At 49.9% G+C, this 20,000-nt stretch overlaps 1 protein-coding gene across 2 annotated transcripts in view; it reads right to left on the bottom strand.

The window, feature by feature from the left end:
* The window catches only part of sh3rf1 (SH3 domain containing ring finger 1), a 52,648-nt gene that overhangs the window by 17,864 nt on the left and 14,784 nt on the right, over positions 1-20,000 (bottom strand). For both annotated transcript variants that reach the window (XM_062556807.1, XM_062556808.1), the window contains exons 3-5: positions 10,569-10,844; positions 9,370-9,465; positions 5,998-6,381 (exon numbers count right to left, since the gene is read on the bottom strand). In XM_062556807.1, coding sequence (XP_062412791.1) covers positions 5,998-6,381; positions 9,370-9,465; positions 10,569-10,844 — 756 coding nt within the window. The remainder of the gene's footprint in view (positions 1-5,997; positions 6,382-9,369; positions 9,466-10,568; positions 10,845-20,000) is intronic.

Below are 20,000 nucleotides of genomic sequence, written 5' to 3'. Positions count from 1 at the left end.
GGCTTACTGGACCACTTGAGCCGCTCTCTGTGCCCCACTGGCCTCCAGCCACAAAAGGTCAGCATCAAACAGCTCTGGCCCGGCTGGCCCCTAATCAGAGGCAAACCGCAGTGATCATAAAGGAAGCCAGAGAGCAATCACAGGAAATCCTCTGATGGGATTAGATTCCCACTTGGGCAGGGGTGACCCTTCCCTACCAGTCGGAGAAATGACTCGTCGTCCTCATCGTCCTCGTCCTCGTCTTGGGTCGAGTGCATCTCAAGTCCTAATCTCTGTGGGCTGCCAGCCTATCGTAACGTTTTCTCCTCTTTTTTTTCCACGGCCGTCACCACAGAGCCTTTCTTCTAAAGTTCTCTTGCTTCCTCTCATCTATTCTCTAACTTCCCTCTTATCTTATCTGGGCTCGCTTTTTTTCCTGTCCTCGCACTGTATCGGGCTCCGCGGGCCATTTTGTCCGAGAGCAGAATAAAGACAGTGGTCAGTATGAGGGAGGGAGGGGGGGGGGGGGGGGGGGGTGGCCCTTCCCAGAATTCCCCAGATGCCCACATCTAAAAAGGCTCAAGAGTGAGAGACCCAAGAACCCTTTCAAAGAAAATACACCCTGTAAAGAATGAGAGAGAGAGATAAAGAGAGAGAGAGAGAGAAGTGAATGAGAAAAAGAGAAAGAGAGAAAGAGAACGAGAGAGAGAGGCAGAGAGAGAGAGAGAAACAGAGATAGAGACAGAGAGAGAGAGAGACAGTAAAAAAAGATGGGGGGGGATATAAGGACTTGGCCCGCAGGAGAAGATCTCTTTCATGTCGTAAATATAATAGATGCCTCAGCCATTACTGCAGAGATCCCACCCTGCAGAGGACCTTAGACACAGACACACACACACAGACACACACACACACACAGAGTGCAGACAGTGTGTTGGGATCGTCTTACGGGCGTGAACGCTCTGCTTGCAGACGGCGTTTCAAGTGTCTGGTGTGTAATAGCGCTGTAATCACCGCCTCATTTATCGCTCCAGTCCGACCCTTTTTACTGTCAAGTGAAGTTGCTTAAACCAGCCAGTTAGAGAGAAAACACAACAGTGTTCCTCTTGTGTGTCTTAATAAGGGTTAATAAAAACAGGTTGGTTTGTTGCTGTGTGTATGTCGGGGGATGACTGTGTGTGTGTATGTGTGTGTGTGTGTGTTGGAGAGGGAGGGAATGACTGAGTTTCACTGCGTCTGCAGCCGCGGTTTATGGCCTCTGATTTGCCACTGGCGTCCAAGGCCTGGGTATTATAGCTAGGCACTTTAGACATGCAGGCACAATGGTGAGCAATTTTGCCTACACGCTGTGTTTGTGTGTGTGTGTGTGTGTGTGTGTGTGTGTGTGTGTGTGTGTGTGTGTGTGTGTGTGTGTGTGTGTTTTCAGACAGCAAAGAGAACACAATCCACTCACACTCTTGGCCCGTCCCACACAAAAACACACACACACACACACACACGCACACATAAAACTCCTAAATGCCTTTCCCCTCCACGCTCACCTTGGCATCATTTAAGGCTCTCTGGAGCCACACTCTAAAGTCTAAACACTCACGGTGTGGGTTGGAAAGGCCACATAAATAAGCGCTTTGCATAGTTATGCACAGCGAATACAAACTACTGCAGAGGGAGAGTCTTTCGGGTCAGCCATACTACACCCTTACAGCCACAGCGGCCCATCAATCAGACCACGGGGGGGGTGAATAGAGAGAGCATGATGGATAGGATAGTCACCCTGGGGAGAGGAACGGGTGGGACACAGAGTGCACTGTATGTGTGAAAGAGCGAGAGAGAGAGAGTGAGAGTGAGAGAGAGAGAGAGAGAGAAAGAGCGAGAGCGAAAGAGAGCGAGAACGTGAGCAAGCGAGAGCGAGAGAGAGTTAGAGAGACAAATATAAACGCATTAGGGAAACCTACTTCTCAAGAACAGCAGACATTTGTCCTGAGTTTCCATAAATGATAAGGCAAAAAAAACAAAAAAAAATAGCATTCCTCCTGGGCGAAACAAATGAATGTTTACAGGCAGCCTCCAGGTACCTACACTGCCGCCACATATTGAGAGAGGACGGCAAATGACTGAACTTGTTCTTGAATACCACGCTTACAGTCATGCCAGCAAAGCTTATTAAACGGAATTGAATTTAATGAGAGAAGCGGAGAGAGTCAGAGAGTGAGCGAGAGGACGAGAGGACGAGAGGACGAGAGAGAGAGAGAGAGAGAGAGAGAGAGAGAGAGAGAGAGAGAGAGAGAGAGAGAGAGAGAGGGGGACAGCTAGAGTGCGTGCAAAAGCGAGAGAACAAAAATGCGCGAGAGTGGCGCGAGCGATACGGGCTGACCGCTGCAGGGCATCAGCGCGGCGTCTGACTTATGTGTTCCGACACCGTGAGTTTACCGGGGCACGGCGCCAGCACTAATTGACACAAACAAGCACATCCGCAAACACCATCCGGCCTTTCATCCGCTCGCTCCCCAAACATGATACTGCCATCAGCGGGCCTCGCGCTCGCCCTTAACGCTGCCTTAAAACCAGAACGGATATGGGTGGACATCACATAAAAGAACGATCTGGAGGAGAGGCGCTCTCCTACACACTTGAACAGGAGTGGGACTGGATGCAAGAACATGCTGCAGTCAGCATCCACACACACACACACACACACACACACACACACACACACACACACACACACACACACACACACACACACACACACACACACACACTCGAGTGGCCCATTCATCAAGCGGCTGGACACCCCTGTTGGTGTGTTTGTTGGCATGTGTCAGTCCCAGTGTCCTCGTCCCTCTGCTTGTTCCACTGACAGGCCCTCCCACCGGGACCTCAGCGCCTGGCAACCGAGGCAACAGCTGTGAGTGGTTGTCATTCCGAGGCTGTGAGGTTGCTGTGGAAACCAGTGGAACTTGGCCGAAAGGGAGAGGGAGGCTTTTTTTTTTATGGTGTGGCTAAGAACGTAGTCACGCATCCGCGATTTCAAACGCTTGGACGGAGCGATGGCCTGGTTAGAATGACGGGGGAGAGAGAGAGAGAGAGAGGGAGAGAGAAGAACAGAGAGAGAGATAGAGAGGGCGTAAAAAGAGAGGGAGAAAGAGAGGTCTGGGTAATTGCTGACAGAAGGGGAGCGCCAGAGAGGGCCATTCGGGGTTGGGGAAAACAAACGCCTCATTCCTCTGACAGTGCAGCCGGCGAGGGCCTGCCTTGGCTTCAAGCGGCCGGCTTAGCGTGGAGACTCTCTCTCGCCTCGTCCCACACACACACACACACACACACACACACACGGGCGGCTGTGCCAATTACTCCCTCCTCTTTCCTCATACCATACCCCTGGGGAGTCCCTCTTGAGTCCACATTTATCTCAAAACTTTCTGACCATTTTTCTCTCCCTGCTGCTCGTTCCCAGCCTCAACGGTTCCTTCCCTCCACCCTCGGAACACCTCACCCCGACTCCCGGAGTTCCATTCCAGGCTAACCGTCCCCAAGTTTCTCATTCCAGGACGAACAGAACTCCAGCGAACAGATCTCGGCCTGCCAACAGTGCAGATAAGATGCCGCACTCGTTCATTCTCTTTTCCATCCCCTGCTCTCCTCCACCTCTATCTCTCCCCCGCTCCACCCCTCCTTCCCCCCGCGGCTGCCAGAAGGCATCTGAGGCCACGGCTGTGTGGACCGCAGTGTTAACACCAGGCCTGTCAGGCAACAGGAAGGATTTCAGCAGCGCTCCTCCCGGTGTTGGATACGGAGCTGGGTAACCACGGAGACGGACTGTCCTCTGCTGCTGTATGTATACAAGTGTATGTGTGTGTGTGTATATAAGTGTATATGGCGAGTGTGTGTGTGTGTGAGTGTGTGTGTGTGTGTGTATGTGTGCGTGTCAGAGTGTTTGGGTGTGTGTATGTGTGCATGTCCGAGTGTGTGTTTAAAGAACGGCAGTTCCCAGGCCTCTGCACAGACATAAACAGAGCACAAACAGAGGCGTGAAACCAATGATGATGACGCCAACGCAAACCTCCTCGTTCTCAATCCTCCCTCCTCTCCTTCAGCTGCGCTCCCAGCAGGTCCTCCCATGGCTACAGTCATGACCGCAATCACCCCATCCCAAACACTCCCTCCTCAGCCGTATGTGTGTATGTGTGTGTGTGTGTGTGTGTGTGTGTGACTGAGGGGAAGGGCCTCTTAAAGTTCTGCTGCCATCTGAAAACCTTGAGCATGATGGTGCTCAAATATAACGGAGCAATTGTGCTTTGTCATTTCTGCTCATTAATTGATGTGTTATTACAAGTCTAGGCACCAAAGCTTGCTTTGAGAAGTAAATGGGTAGAACTATTAAATTCTTTATAATTGAAGAATAATTAAAGGTCTGTAAATGGCACAGTCTCGTACTGATATCGGTGTTTATTTCCACTACTCTCATTTAGCGGTCTAATTTAATCAAGTTGTGCGCTCTCTTTGTTGTTAAAGGGATATTCCGCCATTTTTGGAAATACGCTCATTTTCCACCTCCCCTCGAGCAAAACAATCGATATTTACCTTGTTCCCGTTCATCCAGCCATTCTGTGAGTCTGGCGATACAACTTTTAGCTTCAGCCTAGCTACAGGGAACTACACTCTCATCTGGCGTAATAATCAAGGCAACTTGCAAACGTACCATAGGCGCAGTGATATCTTAAGCAGCATCTGAAAATAGTCCCCATAGACAACAAGCAGTAGTAGTGCCAGTAGCTGCAAGTTGCCTTGATTATTACGCCAGATAAGAGTGTAGTTCCATGTCAAATCAGCCTAGAAAAACGGCAGGTTTCATTTTCAGTTGGTCTTATTGCACTTTCTAACTTGAGAGGAGACACGTTTTAAATGGGAAAATTACCAGAAATCTTAGTCACTCTTAAACATGAAGCTAGCAGGCGAGATGCTAATGGTCTAATCCGATTCAATGATCTATGCTAGGCTGAAGCTAAAAGTTGTATCGCCAGACTCACAGAATGGCTGGATGAACGGGAACAAGGTAAATATCGATTGTTTTGCTCGAGGGGAGGTGGAAAATGAGCGTATTTCCAAAAATGGCGGAATATCCCTTTAAAATTACTGGATAAACAACTGACCTGAGTGGCTTGGCATAACTAGCATCTCAGTAAGTACCACACAATTATTCCTATTCCCCTGGAGATTACTTGGAAATGCATTTCATAACCACTGCCTTCTGAAATAAGGCCAGTAACCAAAGAGCATTAAATCACTGTGTTCACTATAGCTATTAGCTACCGCTGTTTCCAACCCTTTAAAAGAGCTCTCCTATGGAGACCAGCAAATTCCGCCCCTATTGACTTGCCCCAGTATCCACGGTTACGCACACCTTTACACCCGTCAGGCACACCTTCAGTTGCCACTTTCAAGATGTATTAGAGGGGTGGACAACAAGGGCGTGAGTGCTCGAGGGCCTGTTTGGATGATAGAGGGAAAGCTAAATTGGAGCACTGCAAGTGCCCACTGGTAGGCCTCTGTGTGCCTATTTGTTGCGTTTAGAAGCCGTGTGCGCACTATAACGCATACTGATTCTCTCTGCTTGCTTTTGACCCTCTCTGTGTCCCACCCATGTCACTTCCTATTCCCTAATTTCTCTCTCTCTCTCTGTACCGGGCATCCTTGTGCAAGGCAGCCCCATTCTTGAGCTTGAGCTGTGAGTGCCACAGTTTGTTCCTGTTCAAAGGGAGTTTTTCCTTGCTAACATGGCACAAGGTCTTTCACTAAAGAGATAAGGCCTTTGGGCTCTTCAGAGAGCCTTGATGCGATATGGTACGATGGCGTTACAAAGATGAAGAGTGGAATGGAACTGAGTGAAACACACTTCAACCTTCACGGAGAGAAAATCAATAGAAAATGAATACAACCGACATCTCCCAGACCAAGACTCCCCCGAGAGGAGTCCGCAGCGGTGGAGCGAGCACCTCGGGGTGGGGGGGTTCTCACCTGGGAGGGGGCGCTGGAGGAGAGTCCGCCGCTGAGCTCCCCGATGCGCGCGGCCGCCGTGGGGTTGCTGGAGCTGATGAGCACGGGCCCGCTGATCTCCATGGAGTGGCGCTGGGGCGGCGGCGCCAGGCACGGCTTGTGCGACATGGTCAGCGACGTGAACGAGTGGCGCTTCTTGCTGTTCTTCTTCTCGCCGCCCGGCTTCTGCACGCCGTTGGCCTGAGGGAAGCCCGGGGCGGCAGACGACGAGGACGAAGACGAGGACGACGATGACAAAGGCAAGATGGTGGAGGAGGACGAAGAGGAGGGGCCCTCGCCTGCAGACTCCCCGCTCCCGTCCGAGGGCTTGTCCAACTCAATCAGCTGCCGAGCAGCTGTATTAAACTAAGAGAGGGGAGGAAGAGGGAGAGAGTAATAATTTTATATCATAAATATATAATAATTCAATAATTATTTCATTGAATGCTTTGGCAACACTGTAAAATGTTACTTTCATGCAAATAAAGCTTATTGAATAGAATAGAATAGAATAGAATAGAATAGAAGAGGAGAGACAGAGAGACAGAGAGAAAGAGAAAGAGAGAGAGAAAGAGAAAGAGAGAAAGAGAGAGAGAGAGAGAGAATATACTGTGGCACAAAGGTTAGGGGATACAAGGCAGACTAGATGTGTGAAACGTATCAGTATAAAGGAGTCACAAAGCAGAGAGAACTGTTATTCTTGTCACTCTACTCTCAAGGGCCAAATTATGTTAAATTAACATCAGACTGAAATAACTGAGCCATCAGATGGAGACAGACACAAAAGAGATGGGGAGGGAGGGAGAGAAGGAGGGGGACATCATGACAAAGAGTTGGGGGGGGGTTAAAGGAAAGGACAAAAAAGGTAAGAGGTGAGAGAAATATAATGTGACAGAGAGAAAAGACAGAAAAAAGAAAGCAAGACAAATAGAAAGACAGCAAGAAAGTGAATGAAGGAGAAGAGGGAGAGATACACTGTAAGAGAAAGTAAGAGAGAAAGAAAGAAAGAAAGAAAGAAAGAGAGAGAAAGAGAGAGAGAGAGAGACACCTCCGTACACACCTCAATAACCTGTGTGACTTCAGAGCAAGATGCTTAACACTGATGTGAGGGGGCTAGATAGGGAGAGTGTGTGTGTGTGTGTGTGTGTGTGTGTGTGTGTGTGTGTGTGTGTGTGTGTGTGTGTGTGTGTGTGTGTGTGTGTGTGTGTGAGTGTGTGTGAGTGTGCGCGTGCGCTTCGGGGAGGGTGAGGGTGTAGTAGGCTTTCATGTGCGAAGCCAAAAATCAAAGAGAAAGACTAAAAAGGCTTTAGCTAATGATAGAGAGAGTACCACGACACACACATCGCCCGGAGCTACAGGGCTACCTCGGTGCCTCGCGCGCGCTCTCGCCGGTTTCTTCACATGAAAAGCTTCTAAGCGCAGCGCTTACTTCCCTCGGCTGAGAGGGGACGAGCGCGCCCGGGTTCATCTACAGTTCCCCATTGCATGCACACTACCGTCACATCTACCGATGATGCTCTGGGTTGATCCGCGGGGTGCAGAACCAAATGGATCGCTTGCGCACAGAATCTAGGGATTAGTCACATTCCTCCGGTGAAAATGAGCGCCATTACGTAAATGCCCTTCCTCTACCAATGCACCAAAGCATCTGCCAAAAAAAAAAAAAAGCGATACGAAAAAATGCTCAGGTTTGATCTTGAGGGAGGATACAGAAATGGAGCATCATTTGGACAAAGAATCTACACAAGAGTCAGATGATCCCCCGTTGAAAATTAGGGACATTAAAAATAAATGCACTACATTCATTATTAATGATATTTGTCATTATGGACCCGGGGGGCTACTCACGGGTTTAGCTATACACATATATAATAGCTTTGAGAGGCAATGATGCAGCTTTCAGAATAGACCTCACTGTTCAGATTCGTTCAGAAAGACAGGCGAAAACCTCAGTGTGGCCCATTAAATCCCCTGCAAGAACACCCATGGGTGTGAAAATCGGGCCATTACCACAAACTAATTCCCCAGTAGGGAAAGGCTGCATCCGGACGACACGCGATTCGAAATGTGCTCGACTCGCTCAAAGCCACGGCTATATTCGAGCCCGCGTCCCTCTTTTGCGGGGAAAAAAAAAGTTGAGGAAAACAGGTGGAAATGGTGCCATTTTCCCTCCCTCCAGACTCTGCGCAGATGTCAGTTCTGATGTCACCGAGTCGGCGGCTGTCCCCTCACAGATGCATTCAGGTGGAAAATGCCTGCGGCTGGGCTAAATTGCTCTGTCTTTTGTGAGACCCCCCCCCCTCCACACACACACACACACACACACACACACACACACACACCACCTTCTGTGATCTGTATGACAAGTGTGTGACTCCAAAAACACTTTGTGCCTGCTTCGCTGCAGCCATTTCCACAGCAGGTAGTTCTGTCAGCCTGGGTTGTTTTTCTCTCCCCGTCCTCAGAAGGCTTTTTTAGGGGCTCTTTCGCTACATTAGCGCTGGCGTGCTGACGACAGGTGGAGACAGGTGGGGCTCCAAACGGGCGATGCCGTCTACTGCCTCCTGAGGGTGCTGAGAAAGGAGTAGGGCTTCTTTGGTTTTGTAAGGCATGGAGAGAGATGGAGAGAGATGGAGGGAGATGGAAAGAAAGAGAGAGCGAAAGATAGACATGAAGGGAAGAGGGAGGGAGATAGAGAGCTAGCGAGAGGTATGGAAGGGGAGGGGGAAAGAGAGAAAGAGGGAGAGTGAGAGAGAGACAGACAGAGCAAGAGAGAGAGAGAGACAGAGAGAGATAGACATGGAGGGAGGAGGGAGGGGGAAAGAGGGCTAGCGAGAGGTATGGGGAGGGAGGGGGAAAGAGAGAGAGAGAGAGAGAGAGAGAGAGAGAGAGAGAGAGAGAGAGAGAGAGAGAGAGAGAGAGAGAGAGAGAGAGAGAGAGAGAGAGAGAGAGAGAGAGAGAGAGAGAGAATCCACAAGGGCCTGGCTAAAAGTGCCATTTGTGAAGATGAGCCCCATTTCTCCCCTTCTGCTCGACGCTGGCACCCTGCCGGCAGGGGCACAGGTGCACCCTATAAATACCGCAGAGACTTTCGACGCAAACGAGTGGCGTGGGCCAGACATCTCTGATGGTGAGAGGGGTGACAGAAGGGCAACATTTACACCCCAGAAGAGTCCCATTCAGACAGCACTTAGTGGCTAAGCCAGTAGAACTTGGCACAGACAGGAACATGACGTAGAAGCCGCTCAGCAAAAGTGTGCTTTACAATTATTTCATCAGTCATCATCGTCAACCTGCAGCTGTGAAGCTTTTAAGGGGTGGTGAGTGTGTTGCTTGGTCCCGCTAGGCACTCACCTCCACGTAAGAGATGGGGAAGATCCCAATCTTATCTCCCAGCATGCCCTCGGCCCAGTTCTCATCCACACGGCGAATCACAGTCAAAACATCATCCTGAAAAACAAGGAGACAGAGAGAGCAATGGGGAGAGAAAGAAAGAGAGAGAAATGGGGTGGGGGGGTGACAAAGAGAGAGACAGAGAGAAACAGACAGTGAGAGAGAGGACAGATCCTTGTTACTGGGCAGAACATCATTAAACATGCTAATTGGGAGTATTTCTTCATCTCTATGAAACAGACTGAGGGAAGTATAATATTTTATTGAAAGACATAAAGATGGGACCACTAAAGGGGGGGGGGGGGGGGGGGGTGCAGCCCAGGCACAATTCCATGCAATATATTTTCAAAACATTCTCATTTCTTTACTTTGGATGTCTTTTGCGCTTAATAGGCAGAACTAAAAACTGAACTCCGTAAGATGGAGGAGGAAACCGAAACAATGGCAATATACATCCAGACTCTGGGGGTGGAGTGGACGCACAGGGCCTTAACGAGAGAGGAAGAAAGCAGAAGAGAAAAACTGATACTGGGACAGTTCATCTCGGCAGTTGTTCCAGTTTAAATCAGTTTGGCTGCTTCAAAGCAGCAAACGAGCTGAAAGAGTACAACGACGGGAGATTTCTTGTTAGTGGGAGAAGAATTGTTGTGTTTCACATAAGTATGGAACTTGAGGCATTTGCGTCAGGGATTTGTTTTCTGGATCGGAGAGTGGCTGAGCTGGCGGTGGTGGCGGTGTCTTTTGTGAGGCGACAAAGAGGTGTGTTGGAGCGAGAGCGAGCTATTCTCAGTGGAAGCGTGGGCAGACGGTGAGTGCGTCAGTGAGAACCATCTCTGTCCTTTCCAAACACACACACACACACACACACCAGCACTTATCCAGGAGTTTGTGGCCATCACCACACACTCATGGTTCAACCACAAGCCTCCACCGCATCCCCCTCTTTTCTCTTTCAGGGACATTAAATGGTTTTGGGACAAAGAGAATGAAAAGGACCTCTGAGAAAACCAGCACTAGCCACGTGACCTCTATAGGTGGGCGAACCAAAAACCCAAAATGCATCTCCGCTGTCCAAAAAACAATGGGATGGTCCCTGACATCTTCTAAAACATAGCTTTTTGCACCCGAGAGGTCTACGTGGTGGTTGACCCCACACTGACCTTTGAGAAGGGCAGGCAGTCTTTGTCCGCCTCCTTGTCCTTCAGCTCAAAGTCGTAGAGCGCTTTGCACTGGGGCGGTGGCTGGGGCAGCGGCTTGATGACCTGCACGAAGTTGGTGGGGAAGAAGCCGTGCACGCCGCCCATCTCGCCGTGGTACCAGTTCTCGTCCACCTGCCGGCGCAGGATGATGATGTCACCCTTGGTGAACTTGAGGTCGCCGGGCTCCTTGCCGTCGTAGTTGTAGAGGGCCTTGGCACAAGGGAGCTGGGGAATGCCCTGCAGGGAGAGATGGAGAGAGGAACAAGGATGAGATGAGGAGGGAGGGAGGGAGGGAGGGAGGTACAGAGAGAAAGAGAGAACAAGAGCGAGAGAAGGAGAGAGCGAGAGCAAGAGAAGGAGAGAGCGAGACCGAGACCGGTCATTCATGGCCTGAACTGAAATAGCAGAAAGTCATGGATAATGCAGCAGTTGCGGCACTCAAAAGTGCATTCATTTTTCAGAACCAGATGGGAGAGAGGAGGGGAGCTGTGACAAACTGGGCAGAGGGAACAGTTACAGAATTGTGTGTGTGCACGCGTGTGTGTGTGTGTGTGTGTGTGTGTGTGTGTGTGTGTGTGTGTGTGTGTGTGTGTGTCTGTGTGTGTAAAAGTCAGAGACACAGTACTGAGTGACCCGAGTGGGCGAAAGCAAGAAGTCTACGCTGGATTCAAGCATAAAACGACGTTGCCTCAGTTCTAAAAACACTTTCCACTCTCAACCCTGTACACAGCAGTATTAGTGCCCACGGTTTCAACCTTTTTTGAAATAAAAAGCCATTTAAAAACATCCTGCGGCATACCATACCACCAACAAAATTACACACTGTAGCTTCTAATACTACAAAAATAATGTTTCTCCTTTTTTTTAAAGTTCAGCTCAGAGTCTGCATTAACTTTTCAAGTAGGCTATGCCTATTTATCTAATCGTTGTGTTACGTCTTGCTACCCATAGATATTACAAAGCTAGATACTGCATTGCCCGTCAACACAACTGTCATATTGCTGGAGGCAAACACCTGTTTCTCCATTGGTCTCCAGTGATTGTTGCCCCACCATAACGGCAGTGCAATTTATGTTGGCTACGTTGTGGAGCCCAACGCGGTATCTAGGTTTCTAATATCTATTTTTCACCGTCACTTCTTGTGCTCATCACTTAATTAACAAGGATATTAGTGTGCTACCTAGTTCCACCCACTGACATGAAAGAGCATTTATTTACTTAGTGAGTCACCATTGCAGGCACAGATGCTCAACAATGACATAGCCTACTATTTGCAACAACTAAATAATACGTGTTTTTGGAGCGATTAAGTGAAATTGGACTATTTCCCACAGCACACCTGATGAGCTCTCCACCAGTGTGCCATGGAACAGTGGCTAAAATAAAATAAAATAAAAAAATCACTGCATTTGACTCACTAACAATCCTAAATTCAACATTTTCATGCCCCAAAAACAAAAGGTTGGTTGCCTGTCTTATTGCCATCAGTCTTTCAGAACTCTCAGCTCCAACCCTATTCACCTAGCTACAAAAGCAGTGCCAGGGCCTCTGCCCACCACATTCCTGCTGTGTTTGTTTCAGTCTCGGCTCGGTTTGTTTACACGGTTCGTGTGCTGTCAATCTTCCCTCTTGTCCGTCCGTTTGCCTTGAGGCCTCATCGGTCTGTCGGTCTGGCAGTGTGCGCCCGTGCTTTTACCCGTCTGACCTCTATCCGCCCCCCTCCCATCAAAAAAAAAAAACTCCCAGAATGCTCTTGGGGGGCACATCTCGGGACCCACAAAGCCTCGGGGCAGGCCCATTTATCTCCCCACACTGGGCTTTGTGGTCCGGTCCAGTCGTCTGGAACCCCTGAAAGGCCCATTCAGGCCTGACAATGACCCCGTGAGTGTGAGGGGGTGGTGGGGTGGCTCGGGCTACAGAGGGGGTCCACCATTCAATGAGGGCCTTTCAGGAGGGAGGGGGGGGGCGTTCAAGAGACGGGCCCCGGCCCGGAGAAGAGGAGGAGGAGGAGGAGGAGGAAGGGGAGTGGGGGGCAAGAAGGCCCAAAACTTCTTCGTGAACAACCCCCCCATTCAGCTACATATCCTGAGCAGTGCTCGCTCGGAATCACAAACACAACCCCGCTGAGTCCAAACCCGCAGAGACCGAAAACAGACAGAAAAAGAGAGTGGAGGAGAGGGGAGGGGGGGAGAGAGAGAGAGATGGAACGTGAGCAGGACAAATATGGAACAAGAGAGAACACATGTAAGACAGAGCGAGACGGCTGCTCGTGCACTTGCGGAACCTTGGAAGACAGCGGACAGGACAGAGAAGAAAAACACGAAGAAAACGAGACGACGCATGAGAAACGGCGGTTATGAAACAGACAGAATAATAGAGGACGCAGAAGCGGATGCTAAAGAGGGTGGATTTAAGTACTGGAAAGAGGGGCACTGGGAGGGAGCAAGAGAAAGAGAAAGAGCAACGAGAGAGACGGGGAGAAAGAAGGAAGGAGAGAGAGAGAGAGAGAGAGAGAGAGAGAGAATTGGCACAGAGTTGCCATTAGACACTAATGAAGCATTAAAAGGCTCTGGGGAGAAATAGGCTTTGGAGTGAAGTGTGACTGAGCTCTTTTTTTTTCAGCTGTCTCTTGTATTAGACAGACAGAGAGAGAGAGAGAGACACACACACACACCTGCCTGACTGAGATCAGACAAAAAAATGTTGCTGTGTAAGAAAAGATGTTTTTTTTTCTAAATCCAGCCTTGATCCCCTGGCCCAGCCATGGTTCACCTTCCCCTTTCAGCTATTCGTCCAACTCTTTCTCTCTTTTTTTTCTCTTTTTTCTCTCTCTTTCTCACTCTCACTCACTCACACACATACACCTGACTTACACACTCCTCCGCCAGCCGACACACTCACAAACAAGTGTCTACAACAGCCTACAGTATGTGAGAGAAGAATGTAAGAGTAAGAATGAAAATGGAAAAAACAGGAGAGGAGACGAGACAAGACAGACAGGCAGTAAAGGCAGACAGCAGAGAGAGAGAGAGAGAGAGAGAGAGAGAGAGAGAGAAAGAGAAAGAGAGAAAGAGAGAGAGAGAGAGAAAGAGAGGAGAAAAGGAGAGGGAGAGCTGGTGTGTGGCCTTCCGGCCCTGTCTCTTGAGTGGAAACTGAGTGTGTGTGCGTGCGTGTGTGTGTGTGTGTGTGTGTGTGAGTGTGTGTGTGTCGTGAGTAAGAGTGTGTGTTTGGACTGGACGGACTTGAAAGAACACAGCCCAGGCCCAAATCCAGTGCAAACAGCGATCCTGCGCCTGAGAGTGCGTGCGTGTGGAACATCGGGGCGTTCTGGTGCCAGGTTCTGCCTTCCCGACTTTGGGGAGGAGAGGGAGGGAATGTTTGGACGGCATTAAGACTCGAACGAAACCCTCCAGTTCCACACACACACACACACACACACACACACTTAGCCCCTTTCCAACTTTGTAACTAGACCATCTCACGATACAGGCTAATAACAAAGGTTTCTCCATTCTTCTTCAAACCAGCACAATCTAACCCAAGCATCTATGCACCCTGAATCCAAGTACCAGACTACATGGTTCTTGACCAGTTAAATAAAGAGTTACAGTACCTCCATGTGGTTCTAGACCAATTAAATGCAACCTCATGGTTCTCGGCCATCTAAATGCACCAAACGTTCCACATGGTTTCAAGATCACACAAATGTATGGGGTCCTCTACAATACATGGCTCTTATCCAGTTGCCTGTATTGAATCTCCTACATGATCCTTGACCAGTTCAGCTCAATGCAGTCAAACCTCTTTATAGCTCCTGACCCCGTCAAATGCAAAGTCATCTACATGGTTCTTGTTCAATTTAATGCAGAGTTCTCCACAGGCTCTTTCTCGAGCTGAGGAGGAGCACTGAGAAAGGGTTTCATTACAGCTTAGGGTTCGTTCTCTATCCAGTGGCCCCTTAGCCCCATATCTCATTAGCAGCCTACTCTAGCGAGTTTAATATGTTTTCACGGGAGAAGCTACGTTACTTTGTCCATCACAGCCAGTGCCAGGTTCCCCCACTGATTGCATGGCTAATGAGAAACTACGCTATGCAGAACTAATGGCTTTCCACTATCCGCTAGCTAGCACATTTTCAACCATATCCAGCCATGGCCACAGCCATAGACATGCTAATGTCCTTGTGTTAAATATATATATATATACACACACATACACTTTAAATATTTTTTCCTCAAAGAAGAATATCCGAATGCTAAACCTGTTTACATGTGTGCGTGACCACTGAGAGTCAGTAGTCTGCTGAGGGGCAGCAATAACACAGTGCAATAATGGTACATGTGTTGCAGACAAAACCCCTCTGGCCGTCTATCCATCACTCCCATAACCCCACACCAATCCCATGCTTTCTCCACCCCTTCCTCAATCACCCTCCCTCCCAAACTCCTGCAACACACACACACATAAACACACAGACACACTCAAAAACACACACACCCCCCTCCCCAGTTGTGCCCCTCCCAGTGTGTCCAGTGTCCTCTCCGATCCCCAGGGGAGCAAGATGGCGGGTCAGCTGGTAGCATCATCGGCTAGCTTACGGGCATTATCCCGTCGGATCGGGCATTATCAGGTTGCAGCATCAGGCGGGGGGGTTAATCCCGCGTTTATCTGCCATAATGCAATTAGGCCTCGAGTGCTTAGAGCGCGGCGCGACGCGCCACTCATTCACACACACACACACACACACACCGCCGTGGCACAGCGCAGCACAGCCAGGCACCAGAGGGAGCATGGCACAGTAGCAGCACGGAGTGGACCCAAGCACCCAACACACACACACACACACACACATTATCATATGTTGATACAGAAACTCACCTACACATAGGTGCACAAACAGCATTCAAAACTGAACACAGTTCGGTGTGGTGGAGTTTACGAAAGTTCACTGAGTTTATGCCATAGTCTCCTTCAGAACAGTCTTCAAAGGATGTCATATTGAGAAGATGAAACCAAACACTTAAAACCCTCAAACAATTCAATTATAATTTCCAAAAAGTGTCAAGTGGGTCTTGAGAGTGTGTGACTGCGTGTGACTGTATGAGTGTGTGTGTGTGTGTGTGTGTGTGTGTGTGTGTGTGTGTGTGTGTGTGTGTGTGTGTGTGTGTGTGTGTGTGTGTGTGTGTGTGTGTGTGTGTGTGTGTGTGTGTGTGTGGAGATTAATTAAGGAACAGGGGAATTAACTGAATTGAAGCAGAATGGATTTGTTTGTTCAGCAGGAAACAGTCACTTGGCTACAGGCCCACAGGTCAGCGGTTCTTTTACCATGTTATTTCCAAGCCCCGCTGAGTCTGTGTGTCTGTGCGCAAATGTGTGTGTGTGTGTGTGTGTGTGTGTGTGTGTGTGTGTTTAAGCAAATCCTTTTGCTCCTGATTTCTGTTTTATGGGCTTGGGAGCTGGGGGAAGGGTATGGTGACTAGACGGGGGTCTGTCTGCACCCCCAGAGGGGGGTCGTCTGACTTACGACCGCCCCCGTTCAACCTCCCTAACCCTCCCCCCCCCACTCCCAAACACACACACAAAAAACCACACACACACACACCCCCGAGACCGTCTGCTGACAACATGTCCTCCCAGGAGACCGTATGCCTACTGTACCCCTAAAACATGCATGCACTCTCTTGCTCTCACACACACACACACACACACACACACACACACGTGCCAGCTCGTCCTCGTTAGGCTGTCTTTGTTTCATGGCAAGGCCCAGGAGGGATGCAGTGGGCCATGGCTGAGGACAGGGTCCTGTGGGGTGGTGGGGCTGGCCAACAGGGGGGGCATCTTGTTTTCATTAGTGCTCCATTACCCCAAATTGGTTCTTAATGGCCCTGTTTATGACTGCCGTGGTGCGGCTCAACCCATGCCCCCATTGGGGTATTTTTTTTTTTGGGGGGGGGGGAGGGGGGTCTGGGTGATGGGGAGGGGTTGGGTGATCGGGGGGGGCTCCAATGACCCGAATGGAAATAGGCCACTGACGCATATCCTTGTAGCCTGATTGGCCGAATGAACCATAACAGGTCAGAAATCATCCCACAAATCTGCATGACAGCCACCGGCAGTGCATCGACACACAAGAGGACAAACAAAAAATTCTGCGATGCGTCTGCGGTTCGGTCTCGAAGTGATGACTAACCTCATGTGCCCCCCTCTAACATCATCACGAGAATAGACACGCAAACAAGACAATCATATTAGGCCGGGCGCTAACGCGCTAAGTGTGCGGAGCCCAAAGGAAGAGCTGGAGGAGGAGAAGAAGGAGGAAGACTTTGGAGCCTGAACATGTGGCTTTTAGCCCCTAGCCCCGGCTCAGTCACCTCTCACCCAGAGAGGGCCCAGGCGTCGTGGGGGGCGCCTGGAGGTTTGTCATGCCACTGTCTGCCCCCCCAAGCTGCCGTAAATGAGTGCAGTGGCCTTGCTGGACGACTGCTGGCGACGGAGACGAGCACATGGAACAAGGAACAACAAAAGTACAAAGTTCAGTGCTCTGGTTTCCACAGCAACAACAACCATCCCCCTCCCCTCGTTTTTTTTTTTTTTTCGTTTTGTTTTGTTTTTTTCAGTGCCGCTATTTATGGGTCTCAAAGTCTTGATGCAAGGCGGGCCTGTATAAAGGGCCTACCCAGGCTATCGTGGTGTGTGTGTGTGTGTGTGTGTGTGTGTGTGTGTGTGTGTGTGTGTGTGTGTGTGTGTGTGTGTGTGTGTGTGTGTGTGTGTGTGTACACGTTTAAGGGAGAGGGAGAGAAAGAGCAATTGTGGCGGGTTTCAACTGAAGCTTTTATTTTTAGAGTGAATTTCACAGCAGAAACACAGAAGCGTGACTGCTACACGTGTACTGCCACTGATGTTCACAGCACACAGGGACATCAAAGATGGAAGGATGAAAACACGCACACACATGCGCACACACACACACACAGACACACTAACTAAGACACTGAGGAATTGCACAGTAAATCACACTGGCCTTAAAGTTAATTCAGAGATTGCTACAAGAGAAATTGAGACGACTGAAAAAATGAGACAGACCCACAGAGGGAGGTAGGGAGGGAGAGAGGGAGAGAGGGAGAGAGAGAGAGAGACATCTGGGGGGCAGATGTGTCCATCCATATCTGAATCACACATGAACCTGAGCTATTAAAACACACTTCACCTCCCCCTTCATCCTCCTCTTCCTCCACACCCCCCCTCCCTCCGTTGCCACACTTCTCCTCCTCTTCCTCTGTCAAAGCTCAAGCCTGCAGTAAAACTCCAGAAATAGCGTAACATCACACACGCACATGCTGTCGCGGTCATTACAACACACACCTGCTCTACAGTACCCGGTTGCTGACCCCAATAAAAGTCTCCTTTACTGGTCCTCTGGGTTGACGCTGATGCCATTGGACTCCAATCTGATGGCTCATGGGACACGCGGCCATTTGGCCCCTGATTGAAGCAAGCTGGGCCCCCGCGGCCTCATGGGAAACGTAGTTCTCTGCCCGGGATCAAAGCCCTGCCCCTGCCCTGAGCGTGGACAACACGAGGCCCATGAGGCGGCCATGTGGAAACTGGAGGAGCGTTTGGACCAGGGTCTCGGGGCCCTCAGATGTGGTTAAAAACGAGTGGACATTTCTATAAAACCCGGGGAACATATGGGAGTGGAACTGGGCTGAGACAGCGCTCAGGGAGGGTGGAGGATGGAGGGGAGGGAGGAGATGGTGTAAGCTGCAGATTAGTCATCAAAAAGAAAACCATTTTTGCCAGGAAGGGGGTCTGGATTTATGGGGGGGAATTATGGAAACAGAGCCATGTGGTTTTGATAAATCTGCTGTGTGTGTCTCTTTCGCGCTGCTTCACACACACACACACACACACACACACACACACACACACACACACACACACGCACACGCACACACGCACAGTATGTGTGTGAGTACGTTTGCAGAGTTGTATACAGTGCATGATCTTCTCCTTTGAGCTGCTTTGAGAATTCATGTGCGTGCATGTGTGTGTGCGCGTGTCTTTGTCTGTCTCTCTCTGCGTGTGTGTGTGTGTGTGTGTTACCCTGCCTTCACCTGGCTGGCCTCATTCCCAGGGTAGGGGGACAGATTGTGGGTGGCCTCTTGGATCACCGGGGGGTGTGTGTGTGTGTGGGGGGGGGGGGGTAACTGACAACTGCAGCCCGGGCCAGCCCAGCCCCTGACAGCCCAGACACAGCCCCAGCCCCAGCCCTGCACCTAACACACCACACCTCTCAGTCCCACTCAGCCCTGGAGCCCTGGAACCCTCTACACTCCACTCCGCACCACACCACACTCAGCTCAGCTTTGAAGAACAAGGCCAGGGAGATTAGCGAGAGGGGAGACCAGGGCAAGGCCTCGGATGTTCACCAGAGGAGAGAAGAAAGAGAAAAAAAAGGAGGGAGGAAATAGAAAAAGGAAAAGAAAAGACAGAATGTGACTTGGCCTGAGCGTTAGAAAGTGGGCTCAATGACTCTGTGGGTCTTGCACTTCCTGTTCTCCTGGTCACGCCACAGAGGTTAATACCCATGCCTCTGACCTCTTCATGCTTTTCTATTTTTCCCTAGCCAATCATCCTCTGCTCTGTCCAATCCCCAACTCCTCTCCTCCTCCTCCTCTTCTTTCTCAGGGGACTCCATTACCCAGCAGAGGAACGCAAACACAAAACTCTGTGTCGGTTGCCAACCTGTTACCTCCGGTGTTTTGTTTAGCACACACCTCGCTTTTGCCACTCATTCATTCATTCATTCATTCTTTTTATTCATTCATTATTTTTATCTATCCTTTCATCGGCTTTTCTTTTCGACATCCTGTTTTGAATCTTGCTATTGATTTTCTTCAAACTCCTTCTATCCCTCTCCCCCTCTTTCCCCCCTCTTTCCCTCCCTCATGTCTCCTTCCATCCCTTTCCCTCTCTTTTTCTCTCTCCTCTCCCGATTGTGCCTCCATTACCATGTTTTCTCCAGGAGCCAGAGAACGAGGGATGAGAGCTGCTAAAGACGGACGGATGAATGGATGGATGGAGGAAGAGGAGAGGAGCAGTGTTCCGTGACCACCTGTGAGGCCTGAAGAGCAGCCAATTAGCTTATGGCCCTGAGAGGGGAGCAAGGCAAGGCAAGGCATGGCAAGGCAAGGCAAGGCAGGGGGGGGCCTTTCAAACTTGCTCACCCTCTTTCTCCCATTGCCCTCAAGCCTATTTTCCATTCAGTATGTTTGAGTGAGTGTGTCTATGTGTGTGGGTGTGTGTGTATGTGTGTTTTTCCCTTGGTTTGGATCTCTGCCCCCCGTCTCACCCTCTCACGCTACACAAACACACACACTCGCACACACT

Source organism: Sardina pilchardus, chromosome 15 (assembly GCF_963854185.1).
Source record: "Sardina pilchardus chromosome 15, fSarPil1.1, whole genome shotgun sequence".
Taxonomy (NCBI): Eukaryota; Metazoa; Chordata; class Actinopteri; order Clupeiformes; family Clupeidae; genus Sardina; species Sardina pilchardus.
This window is presented reverse-complemented; position numbering and strand designations above follow the sequence as displayed.